This window comes from Maylandia zebra, linkage group LG11 (assembly GCF_041146795.1).
Source record: "Maylandia zebra isolate NMK-2024a linkage group LG11, Mzebra_GT3a, whole genome shotgun sequence".
NCBI classification, from domain to species: Eukaryota; Metazoa; Chordata; class Actinopteri; order Cichliformes; family Cichlidae; genus Maylandia; species Maylandia zebra.
In genome coordinates this window covers 23,294,638-23,308,144 of record NC_135177.1, presented here as the reverse complement: position 1 = coordinate 23,308,144, position 13,507 = coordinate 23,294,638, and the positions used below count along the sequence as shown (strand labels likewise).

The 13,507-nt window shown below is 41.1% G+C and overlaps 1 protein-coding gene across 1 annotated transcript; it reads left to right on the top strand.

Annotated features, from left to right (window-relative positions):
• The first annotated feature begins 4,986 nt into the window (after nucleotides 1-4,986).
• josd2 (Josephin domain containing 2) lies at nucleotides 4,987-13,482 on the top strand. The gene is made up of 5 exons (XM_004541154.6): nucleotides 4,987-5,254; nucleotides 5,464-5,592; nucleotides 6,395-6,520; nucleotides 7,511-7,705; nucleotides 7,969-13,482. The coding sequence occupies exons 2-5, from the start codon at nucleotides 5,471-5,473 to the stop codon at nucleotides 8,075-8,077; spliced, it is 552 nt and encodes a 183-aa protein (XP_004541211.1). The 5' UTR covers nucleotides 4,987-5,254; nucleotides 5,464-5,470; the 3' UTR covers nucleotides 8,078-13,482.
• Nucleotides 13,483-13,507: the final 25 nt, after the last annotated feature.

Sequence of the window (13,507 nt, the reverse complement as noted above, 5' to 3'; positions counted from 1 at the left end):
TGAAACGACTGAAAACGCTTACGTTCCAGTACTGCGCATACGTGAAGCGCAAGAAGATTGACCTGCCTTATTTCTGTCTGCTGCTTATTTACTTTCCAGCTCTTTGAAACATTGCTGCAAAATGTTGAGGAAAAGCACAGCGTTTTTTAAATGGACTAACAATGAGGTGGAGTTGTTGCTGTAAGTAACACAAAGGTGCAAAGTTGCAAAACGCGAGTGAGAGTTAAAGAATTTGAAGAAAAGCTATCTGGAGCATATACAGACTCATATTAATCTTTAATAGGGCTGTCAAAATTGAGAGCAAACAAAACAATTGCTGTAGAATTCCCTCCCCTATCTTAGTTTAATTGGTCACATGACTGCATCATATGACTAACATGCATCATCGTTTTAGAAAGTCTCAGTTTTGGCTGTCCGCACTGCCACACCAAAACACCGTTTTCAAATGTAGGTGTTTTCGAGAGCGTTTTAAAACGCTGCATTTTCCATGAGCGAAAACGCCGTCTCAGTGTGGACGGGAGAGAAAACCATGCGTTTTCAAACGAAAACGCATAGCCTCTCCTTTTGAAAACGTTTTCGTTTATAAAAAAAATTCCGTCCACACATAAAAGCCAAAAACGAAGGAAAACGCTGCTAGGAACATGCCAAAGCAGCAGGTGGCGCTATATTCCTATCCGTGTAGAAATGTTGGCCAATCAGAAGTCAATAAGCCTGGGTGGGAAAGAGTAAACAAAGATGGCGCATAGAAGCAGAACTGAGTCGTATGTGTGGAGGGACAGTAACTGTATGTGTATATATAAGCATTTAAACACTGCAGAGAGTAAAATTAACAGTAACAGTATTTTGTCTACATCCGCTATTATAGAAATTCATTACACCGAAACAATAACGTGGCGCACAGTGTGACGTCAAAAAATGCGCACATCTTTGACGCTGCGTTTTCTCCGTCCACACGTAAATGCAAAAACTGAGTTTTTGAAAATATCCACCCTGGCAGAAGTTTTTAAAAATCTCCGTTTTCAGTGACCGAAACGTTTTCAGTCACTGAACATGTGGACGTACGTACACGGGTATTTTTGAAAACGCAGATTTTTCTCTGCGTTTGCACCTTTCCTCCACACGTAAACGGCGTTTTTGGTCACTGAAAACGGAGATTTTTAAAAACTCCTGCCAGGGTGGATATTTTTGAAAACTCCGTTTTTGCATTTACGTGTGGACAGAAAGCGCAGCGTCAAAGGTGTGCGCCTTTTTTGACGTCACACTGTGCGCCACGTTATTGTTTCGGTGAAATTAATTTCTACCATACTGTTACTGTTAATTGTACTCTCTGCAGTGTTTAAATGCTTACATATACACACACAGTTACTGTCCCTCCACACATATGACTGGGTTCTGCTTCTATGCCCCATCCTTGTTTACTATTTCCCACCGAGGCTTCTAGACTTCTGATTGGCCAACATTTCTACACGGTTAGGAATATATCGCCACCTGTTGCTTTGGCATGTTCCTAGCAGCATTTTCCTTCATTTCTGCGTTTACGTGTGGACGGGATTATTTTTTAAAACGAAAACAGAAAATCTCCGTTTTCAAAAATACCCGTGTACGTGTGGACATAGCCTTGGTTTCCCGTTCTTACCTGGCAGGAGTGGCACCCAGTATGATTGTAGCCCTGTAGCTTTAAGCATGTTGTGCTTTCAGAAATGCTCTTCTGCATGCTTTTGTTGAGTTGCTATTGCTTTCCCATGTGCTTGAAAAAGTCTGGCCGTTCTCCTCTGACCCCTGACATTTGAACATTTGAGAAGTGTCGATCACTAGATATTTTCTCTTTTTTAGGATCCTCTGTAACCCTACAGATGGTTGTGTGGGAAAATCCCAGTAGATCAGCAGTTTCTGAAATACTCAGACCAGTCTGTCTGACACCACACCACCAATCAATGTTCAATACCATGTTCAAAGTCACTTAAATCACCCTTTTTCTACGGTGGCCCCTAGAGACAAAGCACGTACAAACTCCAAAACACTTGCAAACTAAAAAACACTTGCAAACTCCAAAACACTTGCAAACTAAAAAACATTTGCAAACTCCAAAACACTTGCAAACTAAAAAACATTTGCAAACTCCAAAACACTTGCAAAATCCAAAACACTTGCAAACTAAAAAGCACTTGCAAACTCCAAAACACATACAAACCCCAAAACACATGCAAACTCCAAAACACATGCAAACCCCAAAACACATGCAAACTCCAAAGCACATGCAAACTCCAAAACACTTGCAAACTCCAAAACACATGCAAACTCCAAAACACTTGCAAACTAAAAAACATTTGCAAACTCCAAAACACTTGCAAAATCCAAAACACTTGCAAACTAAAAAGCACTTGCAAACTCCAAAACACATGCAAACTCCAAAACACTTCCAAACTAAAAAACACTTGCAAACTCCAAAACACTTGCAAACTAAAAAACACTTGCAAACTCCAAAACACTTGCAAACTCCAAAACACATGCAAACTCCAAAACACTTGCAAACTAAAAAACTTGCAAACTCCAAAACACGTACAAACTCCAAAACACATGCAAACTCCAAAACACTTGCTAACGAAAAAACACTTGCAAACTCCAAAACACTTGCAAACTCCAAAACACGTACAAACTCCAAAACACTTGCAAAATCCAAAGTGTTTGGAATTTGCAAGTGTTTTGGAGTTCGCAAGTGTTTTGGAGTTTGTACGTGCTTTGTCTCTAGGGGCCACCGTATTTTTCCGCATACTGATGCTCGATCAGACAGGTCATCGTGACCAAATCTTGACCTTTTTGCCAAAATTGTCCCACTGTTTATAATCAAGTTTAGAGAGATCTTTTAAGTGATTCCAAAACACTGCCATAATTTATGAAATTTTGGGGTTGATACCTTATGTATGCCGCTAGAGGTCACTTTTTGAGTTTTTTGGTATGGTGAATGTATTTAAGGTAGACACACGTAATTAGCAGCAGGTGTGTTGTTGATCGGAAGAAGGCAAACAGTTTGTGACCGCTGTGCTGCTATGTTAAATTGTGGAAATAAAGAATCTAAAGGACAAGATGAGTAAGGCTGGAGTTATTGGACTGTATCAAGTTTAATATATTCATGCATACCAGTGAAATCGCGCGTCATCCCTGTCAACAAATACCTCAGTGGCTTCAAGCGTAGGCTTAGCCTCTACAGTAAGACAAAGCTTTGTCACCCTAACCGTTACAGTAATTAACAAATCTATTAGATTACTTGTCATAAAATCTGTTTAAAACTAAAAAATATTTTGTTATCTATTAGACACACATTAAACAGAATTAGTTTTCCCACACTGGACTTCTTTAAGAAATTATTCAAGTGCAACATCTATCCATTAAATCTTTTCCTGTTCAGGAATGCAAATAATTACATTTATCTCAATAAAAAAACAGACAGATTTAACATTTTTCTGTAATAATGTAAATTTGAAAATTTACAGTTTTCAGTTTATGGATTTACTTGCTTCTGTTTTAATTGTTTTAAGTTCTAACTTTATTATTATACTATGGAGAATATTTATTAAGAGCTAATAATAATTTGCTAATAATTTCAGAATATATACATTTTTCGACTCCTTCCTTTAGGGGTCGCCACATCAGATCATCTGCCTCCATTTTACCCTGCCCCTAACATCCTCCTGTGACACACCAACCCTGCATGCCCTCCTTCACGACATCCATGAATCTTCTTGGTGGACTTCCTCTTTTCCTTCTGCCTGGCAGCTGCACATTCAACATCCTTTGTCCAATGCATCCACCATCTTTCCACAGCACATCCCCAAACCATTTGAGCCTTCTCTCTCCAGCTCAGGCTCCTGTCTTTTTGTCGGTGGCACCGTCTCCAAACTAGACATCACAGCAGGTGTCACAACCATCTTGTAAGCCATTTTTTTCACTCTTGCTGCTATCCTTCTGTCACAAATCACCCCCCACACTTGTTTCCAACCACTTAACCCTGCCTGTTCTTAACCTCTCTTATGCACTGTTTGTTGTCTTGGATGTGACTCCAGGTATTTAAACTCATCCAACGTTGCAACCTCTGCTCCTTGAAACTTTACCTTTTCACCTGTCTAGTCTAGTCTAGTTTAGTCATGCTTCTACTGACTTTCTTCAGCTCTTCGCCCTACTCCTGGTTTTTACTACAAATCACAATGTCGTCTGCAAACATCATTGTCCACTATTTCAGAATAGAATAAGGCAGTCATGTAGAAATCTCAAGTCTCACCAAACAATGCATCAAAGCCTTAGTCGGGCAGGCTTTGAAAACAACATTTCCTTTGTCCCACACGCCATCAAAATGTTTAACTCCTCTCTGGAGGGGAGAGGGAGGGGAAACAGGTGGACAAAGGAGGGGGGAACAACTAAGCTGTAGTGCCTCTTCACCTCACTGTGCAATACCTTTTGTGCAATACTTTTGTTAATAGTCAATGGTTCAATAGACCTCAATACTTGAAATGTGCAATTCACTTGTATTTCTATTTTTATTCCTATTTATTCTATTTATCCCCTTCGTATATTTTATTTATATATGTCTCTGTATTTATATATGTGTGTGTGTGTGTGTATATATATATATATATATATATATATATATATATATATATATATATATATATAATATTCTGTAACTGTAACTTCTGTCGGTGCTGTGCTTTTGGAAACCGAATTTCCCAGAGGAACCCACCCGAGGGATTAATAAAATGTTTTCTTATCTTATCTTATCTTATCTTATTTCCTACATATTTTTATTTATTTATTTATTTCGTTTATTTCAGTTTGGTGGTTGTACAACTTAATTTCATTTAGTTTAGTTATATTTTTCCTAGAATATAGTTTTTTATTTTTATTCGAGGCTTAGCTCACTTCATCAACTTCAGTCTGTATCACCGCAGTCAGCAGTAATCAGGCTCGTCACTAGGGGGCGCTGCAGCATCAGCTCAGTGATTAGACGCGGGGAAGAAGTGTGTGTGTGTGACACCATTGGTGAGTTAAAGATGAGTTAATCCTGCCATTATTATTACTTTCCTCTATTCAGCATAATTAGACTGTTAAACTGGCGGGGTTTCCAGCCCTGCTGTGAGGGACGCATACGGACGACAAAAAAACCCCAACACCACCTCAACAACAAAGGCTCAGCTTCCGGTTTCTGGATGTAGCTGTCAGGCTCCATCATCATTTAAACGGGGCATCGCTTTATCAGCAGGTTGGTAGCTTCGTTTAGCTATTGTTGATTAATAATAGTTTATCGGGGCGATGTTTTTCCAAACTGCCAGCAGTCATAAACACAGTGTATACTCAGATTTTTCAGCTTCTTTTACAGCGAGCAGCCGCTAGCCTGAATGGGCTACAAACTGCTAGCTAGCAGATGTAACATGACAGTTAATTAACGAGACTTCTCGTTTGTCTGTGAAGCTTTAGTATGAGCGAAGGAGAGGTGTTTCATGAGAAGCAACGATTGGAGCTGTGCGCAATTCACGCACTCAACAACGTGCTCCAGGAGCGGGTGTTTACCAAAGAGACAGCCGACGATATATGCAAAAGGTAGGGGAGCCTCTGGGTGACGTGACGGTGTACGGAAATCTGTACACAAACCAGCGACAGCATTCAAACGATCCATCTGCTAAACTCACCAATGATCTGACCAGTTTATAACCTCAACATTCCAGACAATACTCCATCATTTGTTTACCCTGTGAACAGACTACCATTTTTCTGCAATGCAGCAGCTGCTTTTATCTTCTAAGGCGTGTGTGAGATGCTGAACATGACAGGTTTTCATGTTTAGCTTCAGTTTTGGCAGTGCCGAGCAAGGCTTTTACTGGGAACTCCAAGACTCAAGCAGAAATTACTGAATTCCCTCATTCAGCCATCATGTCTTCCACCTAAAAGTGAAAAATGCCAAACATTTATTCTTAACAAAAGCTTTAATTTGATCAGAAGTGTGTGGGTGTTTGTTGTTGTTTTTACATTCACTGTTGGGAAAATTTAACATTAAGTTTTTGTGGGGAAAGAGCAGTGGGTGCTGTCCGTGTAGCAGAAACCATTGTTTTTCAGTGAGGCTGGCATGTATGTCAGCAGCCATTAGCTTAATTGAACATGAGGCCAGATGAGTCATGATCTCTGTGGCTTTTGACAAACAACATTTATTTGAATGCAGAGCAGCTCAACCCCAACCCCACAAAAACACAGCTTTTTCATATCGGTGTGGTTGTTTTGGGACAACAGTTATGCATTGTGATGATATTTATATGCAAGAAAGTAAAACAAATCTAAACAGTTTTGTAAAGAAGATGCAGTATAACATTTGGTTTTTTAAAACTCTGCCTTTTTTCTCTTGTGGCAGGCTGGCTCCACAGTGTGTTGTGAACCCACATCGGTCGGTGTTAGGGACGGGAAACTATGATGTCAACGTCATCATGGCGGCACTACAGAGCCGGGAGTTGGCTGCGGTGTGGTGGGACAAACGCAGGTAAGTGAGTCACACTGAAGTCTGTGAAATGAGAAAGTCATTTTGTGTAGAGGTCCCGCCTCTGTGCTCATAATGTTGGTGTTAAATTTGAAATTTACTTTTTCATTTACACTATGTCTCCAGGCTGTTTGTTCTACCTTTCTCCTTTACTTAATCTCACAGTCGCTTTTTTTAAGCCATACCTATACAGCTGGTTGTTAATAAAAATATCCAATTAGACAATTACATGGAAGCAACTCATTTCGTTTAGGAATTTAGCCATCAAAACACAGTCAGGATGACCTGCTAAAGTTTAAACTGGGCATCAGAATGGGGAAGAAAGATGATTTAAAGTGATTTTGAACGTAGCACGGTTGTTGGTGCCAGATGGACGGGTCTGTTTATTTCCGAAACTGCTGATCTTCTGGGATTTTCCCAAGAAACCATCTCCAGGGCAGAACACCATTTCTGAATGTGCAACATGTCAAACCTTGAAGCAGATGGGATACAGTATCAGAAGACTAGACCGGGGGCCACAAAGGGAACTGAGATTACAACCAACCAACCTAGTTTTAGCAAGGTGTACCTAATAAAGTGGCTGGGACTGTATACTGCAACGGGATCCAGAATATTGAGATCAGCTCTTAGTGCCAGGCTGTTGTAATAAAAGGGAATTCTTGAGACTATTTTCAGACACAGATGGTGGGGTTTTTTTTTCCCTTAAAACAACATCTTAATTTTAAACCACTTGTGATGTAACCCTGAGGCGTTGTTGGATTACACATAAAAAGCATATTGGCAGTCTTACCAAACCGCAGCTACATGTGAAAATGAATTTTGTGCTTTGATAGATTTACAGACTCAGTAAGTGCTGCAGAAGTAGGCTATCCGGGTCGAGGTCATTCATAATGAAAAATGCCCTGAGATGCACTGCGCGTAATAACTGGTTAAGTAAGACTATCTCAAAGTGGCTGATTTAGTGATTTCTTTCTCCCCTCTTTCAAACTGCAGGGAAGTTGAGAACCTCTGTATGTCAAAGGTCCAAGGCTTTATTCTGAATGTCCCATCACGAGTATCTTTGGGGATTGTGTCCCTCCCGCTCCGGCGGCGGCATTGGCTCGCAGTTCGGCAAGTTAGCGGACAGTACTACAACCTGGACTCTAAGCTGAAGAGTCCGGTCTGCATCGGCGGAGAAGCAGAGCTGCGGTAAGAATTGCGCACGTATACGTCCAATGTTTCCCGGACTCTCAGGAGCAGAGACGTAATCTCTGTGTGAGTGATTCTGCTCTGACTTCGATCTAAACTTGGCTTTGGTGTGCTGTTTGAACTCATTGAGTGAGTCATACCATGTGACTGGTCACATGGGAGTGGGGGTTAGCTCATTGTTTGTTTTGTGTTAGGACACTGTGCTCTATTAAAATCCCCACTGTCTGTTCTTCTAACCTTCTCTCTCTTCGCTTCTGTTTCAGCACATTTCTCACTGAACAGCTTTCTCAGGACGTGGCAGAGATGCTGCTCGTTGTCCGACGGGAGGTGGAGGAGGACGGCTCGTGGCTGAACGCTGACAGCAAGAAGTGATGCCTTGGGACAGAATATAACTTTGCAAAGCGTGGGGGGGGGAACCCTCCTCTGGGGAAATGAAAGACATTTTGAAAGAGAGAAGCAAACACCTCGTTAAAAAATATCTTCAGGGAATGCACTAAAATACATTTAATATCTACACAAACATACAAATTCCAAAGAGAAGTATAGGTGGGTATTTAATCCTGAAATGAAGAACTGCTTCATTGTAACGGCTTAAAAAAGAAAACCATTGCTCTGGTATGACCCATCTATCTGCAACGTCAACTATACTCTTGTACTTTTTGTTTTAACTCTTTGAGTTGACAAAGTTGCAGGTTAGAGGCAAACGTGTGCTAGTTTATGACACTTTTGTTGTGACCTGGGCCCTATTTCAGGAAGCCGGTTTAGAAAACTCAGAGTGAAAAACGATACTCAGGGTTGAGTAACCCCGAACTGTCCAACTCGGAATATTCGGTTTCAGAAAGGCTGATAACAATTAGTTCAGTCAACGCGGAGTTGCTTTAACCCCAAGTTAAGCGCGCGCACGAGGATACATAAAGCCCTGATTAGTGGAGCACAGATTAAGCGAGTCACCATGGAGACGGAAGGAAAGAAGGCGCGGTCAATGTATTTTACAGCGCTTGAGGCCGAAATTCTGATGGCAGCATATGCCGATAACATGCAAATTCCGCGGAAAAAAAGTAACACAGCCTCAGCTGCAAAACAAAGGGAGCATGCATGGCAAGACATAGCCGACAGAGTCAATGCGTGAGTGTTAATTTAAACATTGATCTAGGGATTTCCACCCATTTAACACGTTATTTTATTATATTTCATTTTATTTTTTATTTCATACATTTTATTTTGTGATGTGATTTGAGCGCAGGTGCAACCCAACAGGCCCCAAACGTTCCTGGCAGCAAGTAAAAATGAAATATAAAAATATAGTCCAAACAGGTAAGGTGTAATTGTATTCAAAGGAGCTTGCAAAGAAAAGCGTCTGGACTTCTTTAAGTTGCTTGAAGACGTTTCACCTCTCATCCGAGAAGCTTCTTCAGTTCTAAGGTCAAATGGTGGAGAGTCCCAGATATAAACCTAGTGGGAGTGACCCCCCCACAGAGGGACAAAAGGACCCCCTGATGATCCTCTAATCGCCTGAGCCAAGGTGGGAAACTGGGCGTGGGTCCCAATCAGCCAGAGTTTCGGGTGTGTTCATTGTGAAACCTGGCCCCACCTTATCATGCGAATTCCTGAGGTCAGATGGCCCAGGATGTGAGTGGGCGTTAAGGCGTCTGGGAAGGGATCTCAAAACTGGATTATAGATGGCAGAGAGTTGGTGTCGTAAACCCCCGCCTCTGTTCAAAGATGGTCGCTCACAGTGGACAAAGATGGCTTCTTTCACTCCTCTTTCAAACCATCTGTCCTCTCTGTCCAAAATGTGAACATTGGCATCCTTGAAAGAGTGTCCTTTATCCTTAAGATGCAGATGGACTGCTGAGTCTTGTCCTGTGGAGGTGGCTCTTCTGTGTTGTGCCATGCGCTTGTGAAGTGGCTGTTTGGTTTCTCCAATGTAGAGGTCTGAGCATTCCTCGCTGCACTGTACAGCATACACCACATTGTTAAGTTTGTGTTTTGGCGTTTTGTCTTTCGGGTGAACCAGTTTCTGAGCGTGTTGCTGGGTCTGAAATACACTGGGATGTCATGCTTGGAATTGTATTATGAGCCATAGTGCTTGGTCTGTTTGTCCGATGTAAATCAATTGCAGTTAGAGGCTACATTAATTTCCCTTCTGTAAGCACTTATTGAAATTATCTGAGCACATTACAAGTACATATTTGCTTACTCTGTATGCTCAAATGTGACCCGTTATAGCCAACAGAAAAAAAAGCAGAGGCCCGAAAAACAGGTGGGGGTCCTCCACCACCACCACTCACAGAGGCTGAGCAGTTGGCTTCCACATTTGTGATAATGTTGGAAGCATCACATATGATCTTCACAGTGCAGAGAACACAAATTAGCATCCATTAGGGGAGACCGGGGATAGTTGTAACATTTTTGACATTTCTGTCTGTAAATTGGAGCTCTTTTAAGGTAGTGGATTCAAAATTTAATGCAAAGTATTTACATGTGTCGGCTATTAAATAGTGCAGCTATTTTCTCTGCAGCACAATTACCCATTGCATGGTATGGCCTCAAACACAAGGAGTGAAATGTTACAATTAACCCCATAGTCTGGGTTAGTTGTAACATATCCTGGGGTAAAATGTAACACAATGAAATAAGGGTACTAACAAAACATTAACATGTAATCTTTGTTTATTCAACACATGAATGCACTTAGAGCCATTTATTGGACTTGAGTTTGGCCTCATTGGCTCAGTGGGCATTATAACCTACAACTCTTGCACCAATTTTAAACATAACAATGAAGCTGAAAAAATGTAGTTATTCACCAGCATCGCAATTCCATTACTTTTTATCATGGCTTACCTTGGTGTGGTTTGCAAAGTGCTTCAGAAAGATGAGGAAATCTGTTTCGTGCATCCATCCTGACTTTCCACTACCAGTACTTCCTACTTGTCCATCTCTGACACAGTGGTCTGCATAATGTACAGTATGTGTGGGGAACACAAACAGTGAAGTAATTGTGTTGCCAATGGCATTAACCGCATATACAAATGTGACCAGTGAACCTCTCTGCTGATGTCGCTGCCCCAACTTGTTTAATATAAGTTAAAGTAATAGTGTGGTAAGTTGTAACATCTGCATTATTGTTACAACTGACCCAGACTCCTATAGCCATGAACTAGCTAACATTACAGCCAACGGCTAAAACACTAGCTCTAAAGACCTACACAGAATATATCCCCATAGACATACAATTTAAATTTGATGAGTTTAACTGCAAAGCAGATAATGCTATTAAACATTGAAATAAAGTAGAAAAACTTACTTTTTGGCATACAAATTACTTTTTTTCATGTTAAATTGTCTGTGTTTGACAAAATGTGCTGACTTTTCACATGTGATAGCAGAACTGAGTTGGGCATGCACAGGATGAGTCACATCATTTGAAACTTAGCCCTGATTGGAGAAATTGGAAGTGTTACAACTGACCCACGTTACAACTATCCCCGGTCTCCCCTACTATAATGAAATCATTTGTTAGTTTGAAATGCTACAGGGAACTATGTACCTGTACATTAATGCTGTGGAAAGACTTCCTGTTCACATAGTCTCCTTCATTTACTGAAGGAGCAATGATTGGAATGTGAGTGCCATCTATACAGCCAATCACGCCTGGGAACCCTGAAAATAAATGTAAAATTTAAGTAGTAGTTCAAGTATCACCACATCATGTATTAAGTTTTGTTCATCCTGCTACCTGCAATTTTGTGGCATCCCTCTTTGATAAATCTTGTGGGTCTATGACCGGGGAACACCACAGACGAGTACAGGAGACGTTTCAGTGCAACTGTAACATTCCTGACTGCCCGACAGACGGTAGCCTTGGAAACGTGCTCAGCGTCACCAATATTATACAGAAAGCTCCCGTTTGCAAAAAACCGAAGTGCAATACAAATAATATGTACAGAACTGAGAGAATGTCCGCGATGTGTCACATGAGCAATATTAGGCCTGAGGATGTTATTCAAATAAATTATAGATTGTGCTGAAAAACGGTAACGTTCACACAGAAAATCATCAGGAAATGATAAAATGTCCGAATGCGCTCTAATCACTCTCTCCCGGTGGAGAGCTCTGCGGAGAATTTGGGCTTCAACATCTACTGGCTCTTCAAGGAAGGGGCACGCCATGTCTGACACTTCCTACAGTCAGGTTTCCGACAAAGAGGCGGAGAAAGTCAGGGTTAGTTGAAGTAAACCTGCTAGGGGGCAGGTTAGCTTCACGGAGTGTGTCGTCATAGTAACTCACTCAGAATTAATCTAAACTCGCTTTGTGAAACCGAAAACCCAGAGTTTTCGTTAACTCAGGGTATACTTACTCAGAGTTTGCACTAAACCGGCTTTCTGAAACGGCCCTGATTGTGAAATGTTACTGTGTTTTTGGTAACTGGAAAAATTTGATTACTTAAAATGCTATCAGGATGAATTCGCCACTTAGGATACTGTTGTCTTAGATCCAGTTTGTTATGTCCTTCATGCGTTATGGTTATGCCAGAATGCGTTGATTGTGAAGGAGCGCCATCTCTTCCTTCACCCTTGTTATTAACCTTCTATGCACTGCAGCGTTTGAGTTATTTGCACTGTTTGTCTTTGTTAGCACTCATGCAGGCACAGGAGCCTTGAATGCATCGCCTTAAAGAGGCACCAGAAGACTGCGCCAGTGTCTTTGCATGTGTTCATCCATTTACTTGACTTCTTGCGTTCTTTTTAGTCTAGTTACACAGTTGTGATCAGAAGTTTACACACACTCTTCGTGGGCACGAATGTTATGACAATTTGGGGCTTTTAATGCTTTCTTTGAACATTTTTTTTCCAGGGTGGAATGATTGTACAGCATACGTCTTTAATGACTTTTTTTAAAAACAAGAATTGGCTGTGCAGGTTTGAAACTGGATTTTCTCTAAACCACACAGGGTTAAATATCTGCATACACCCACACTAATATTTGGTTAAATTTCTCCTGGCATTTTGCACCTCAGCCAGACTCTTTTGGAAGCTTCTGGCTGAATAGTTGACCACTCATCCTGGCAGATATGGAGTTAATTTAAATCAGGCACAGAGACAGTGTTTAAGCATAGTCCATAAATTTTCAGTAGGTTTTGGGAAGGCCTTTCCATTAGTGGATGTAAACCTCTGACCACAGCTGTGTTATAGTTGTGTGGTAAAGTTGTACAAGCCACACGCTGAAGAAGCTCCATCAGTCCATTTTTCTTCTGTTTATCCAGTTCAAGGTTGGGGTAGTTAGGGTGGTCGGGGGGCTGGAGCCAATCCCAACTGTCACAGGGTGAGAGGCAGGGTACACCTTGGTCATGTTGCCAGTATGTTGCATGGCCAAGACAGAGAAACACGACCATTTACACTGACAGTACATTTAGAGTCAAATAACTTAACCCTATGCATGTTTTTGGACTTTGTGAGGAAGCCACAGGACCCAGGGAGATGATGCGAAGAGTAAAGTAGCTGATATCACGAAGAGTTAGTGAGTGAATCCAGGTTTGGGGTACAGAGCAGTGTTAAGTTCACTAATCTTGAAAACCTGCAAAAACACTGGACACATGACTGTATGTAGGCGCTACACTTGTGTTTTGTCTCCCCTAGTGATCTATGCATATCTGAAAGAATAGGAGCGCTGTCTCTGATACACACTAGTGAATAACTTACACATAAACCTAAGCTCAGAGGTGAATAATATTTAAATTTATATTAAACATTGACCTTTTGTTTTAAGTACAAGTCTGTGTGTGTGTGTGTTTTCTTG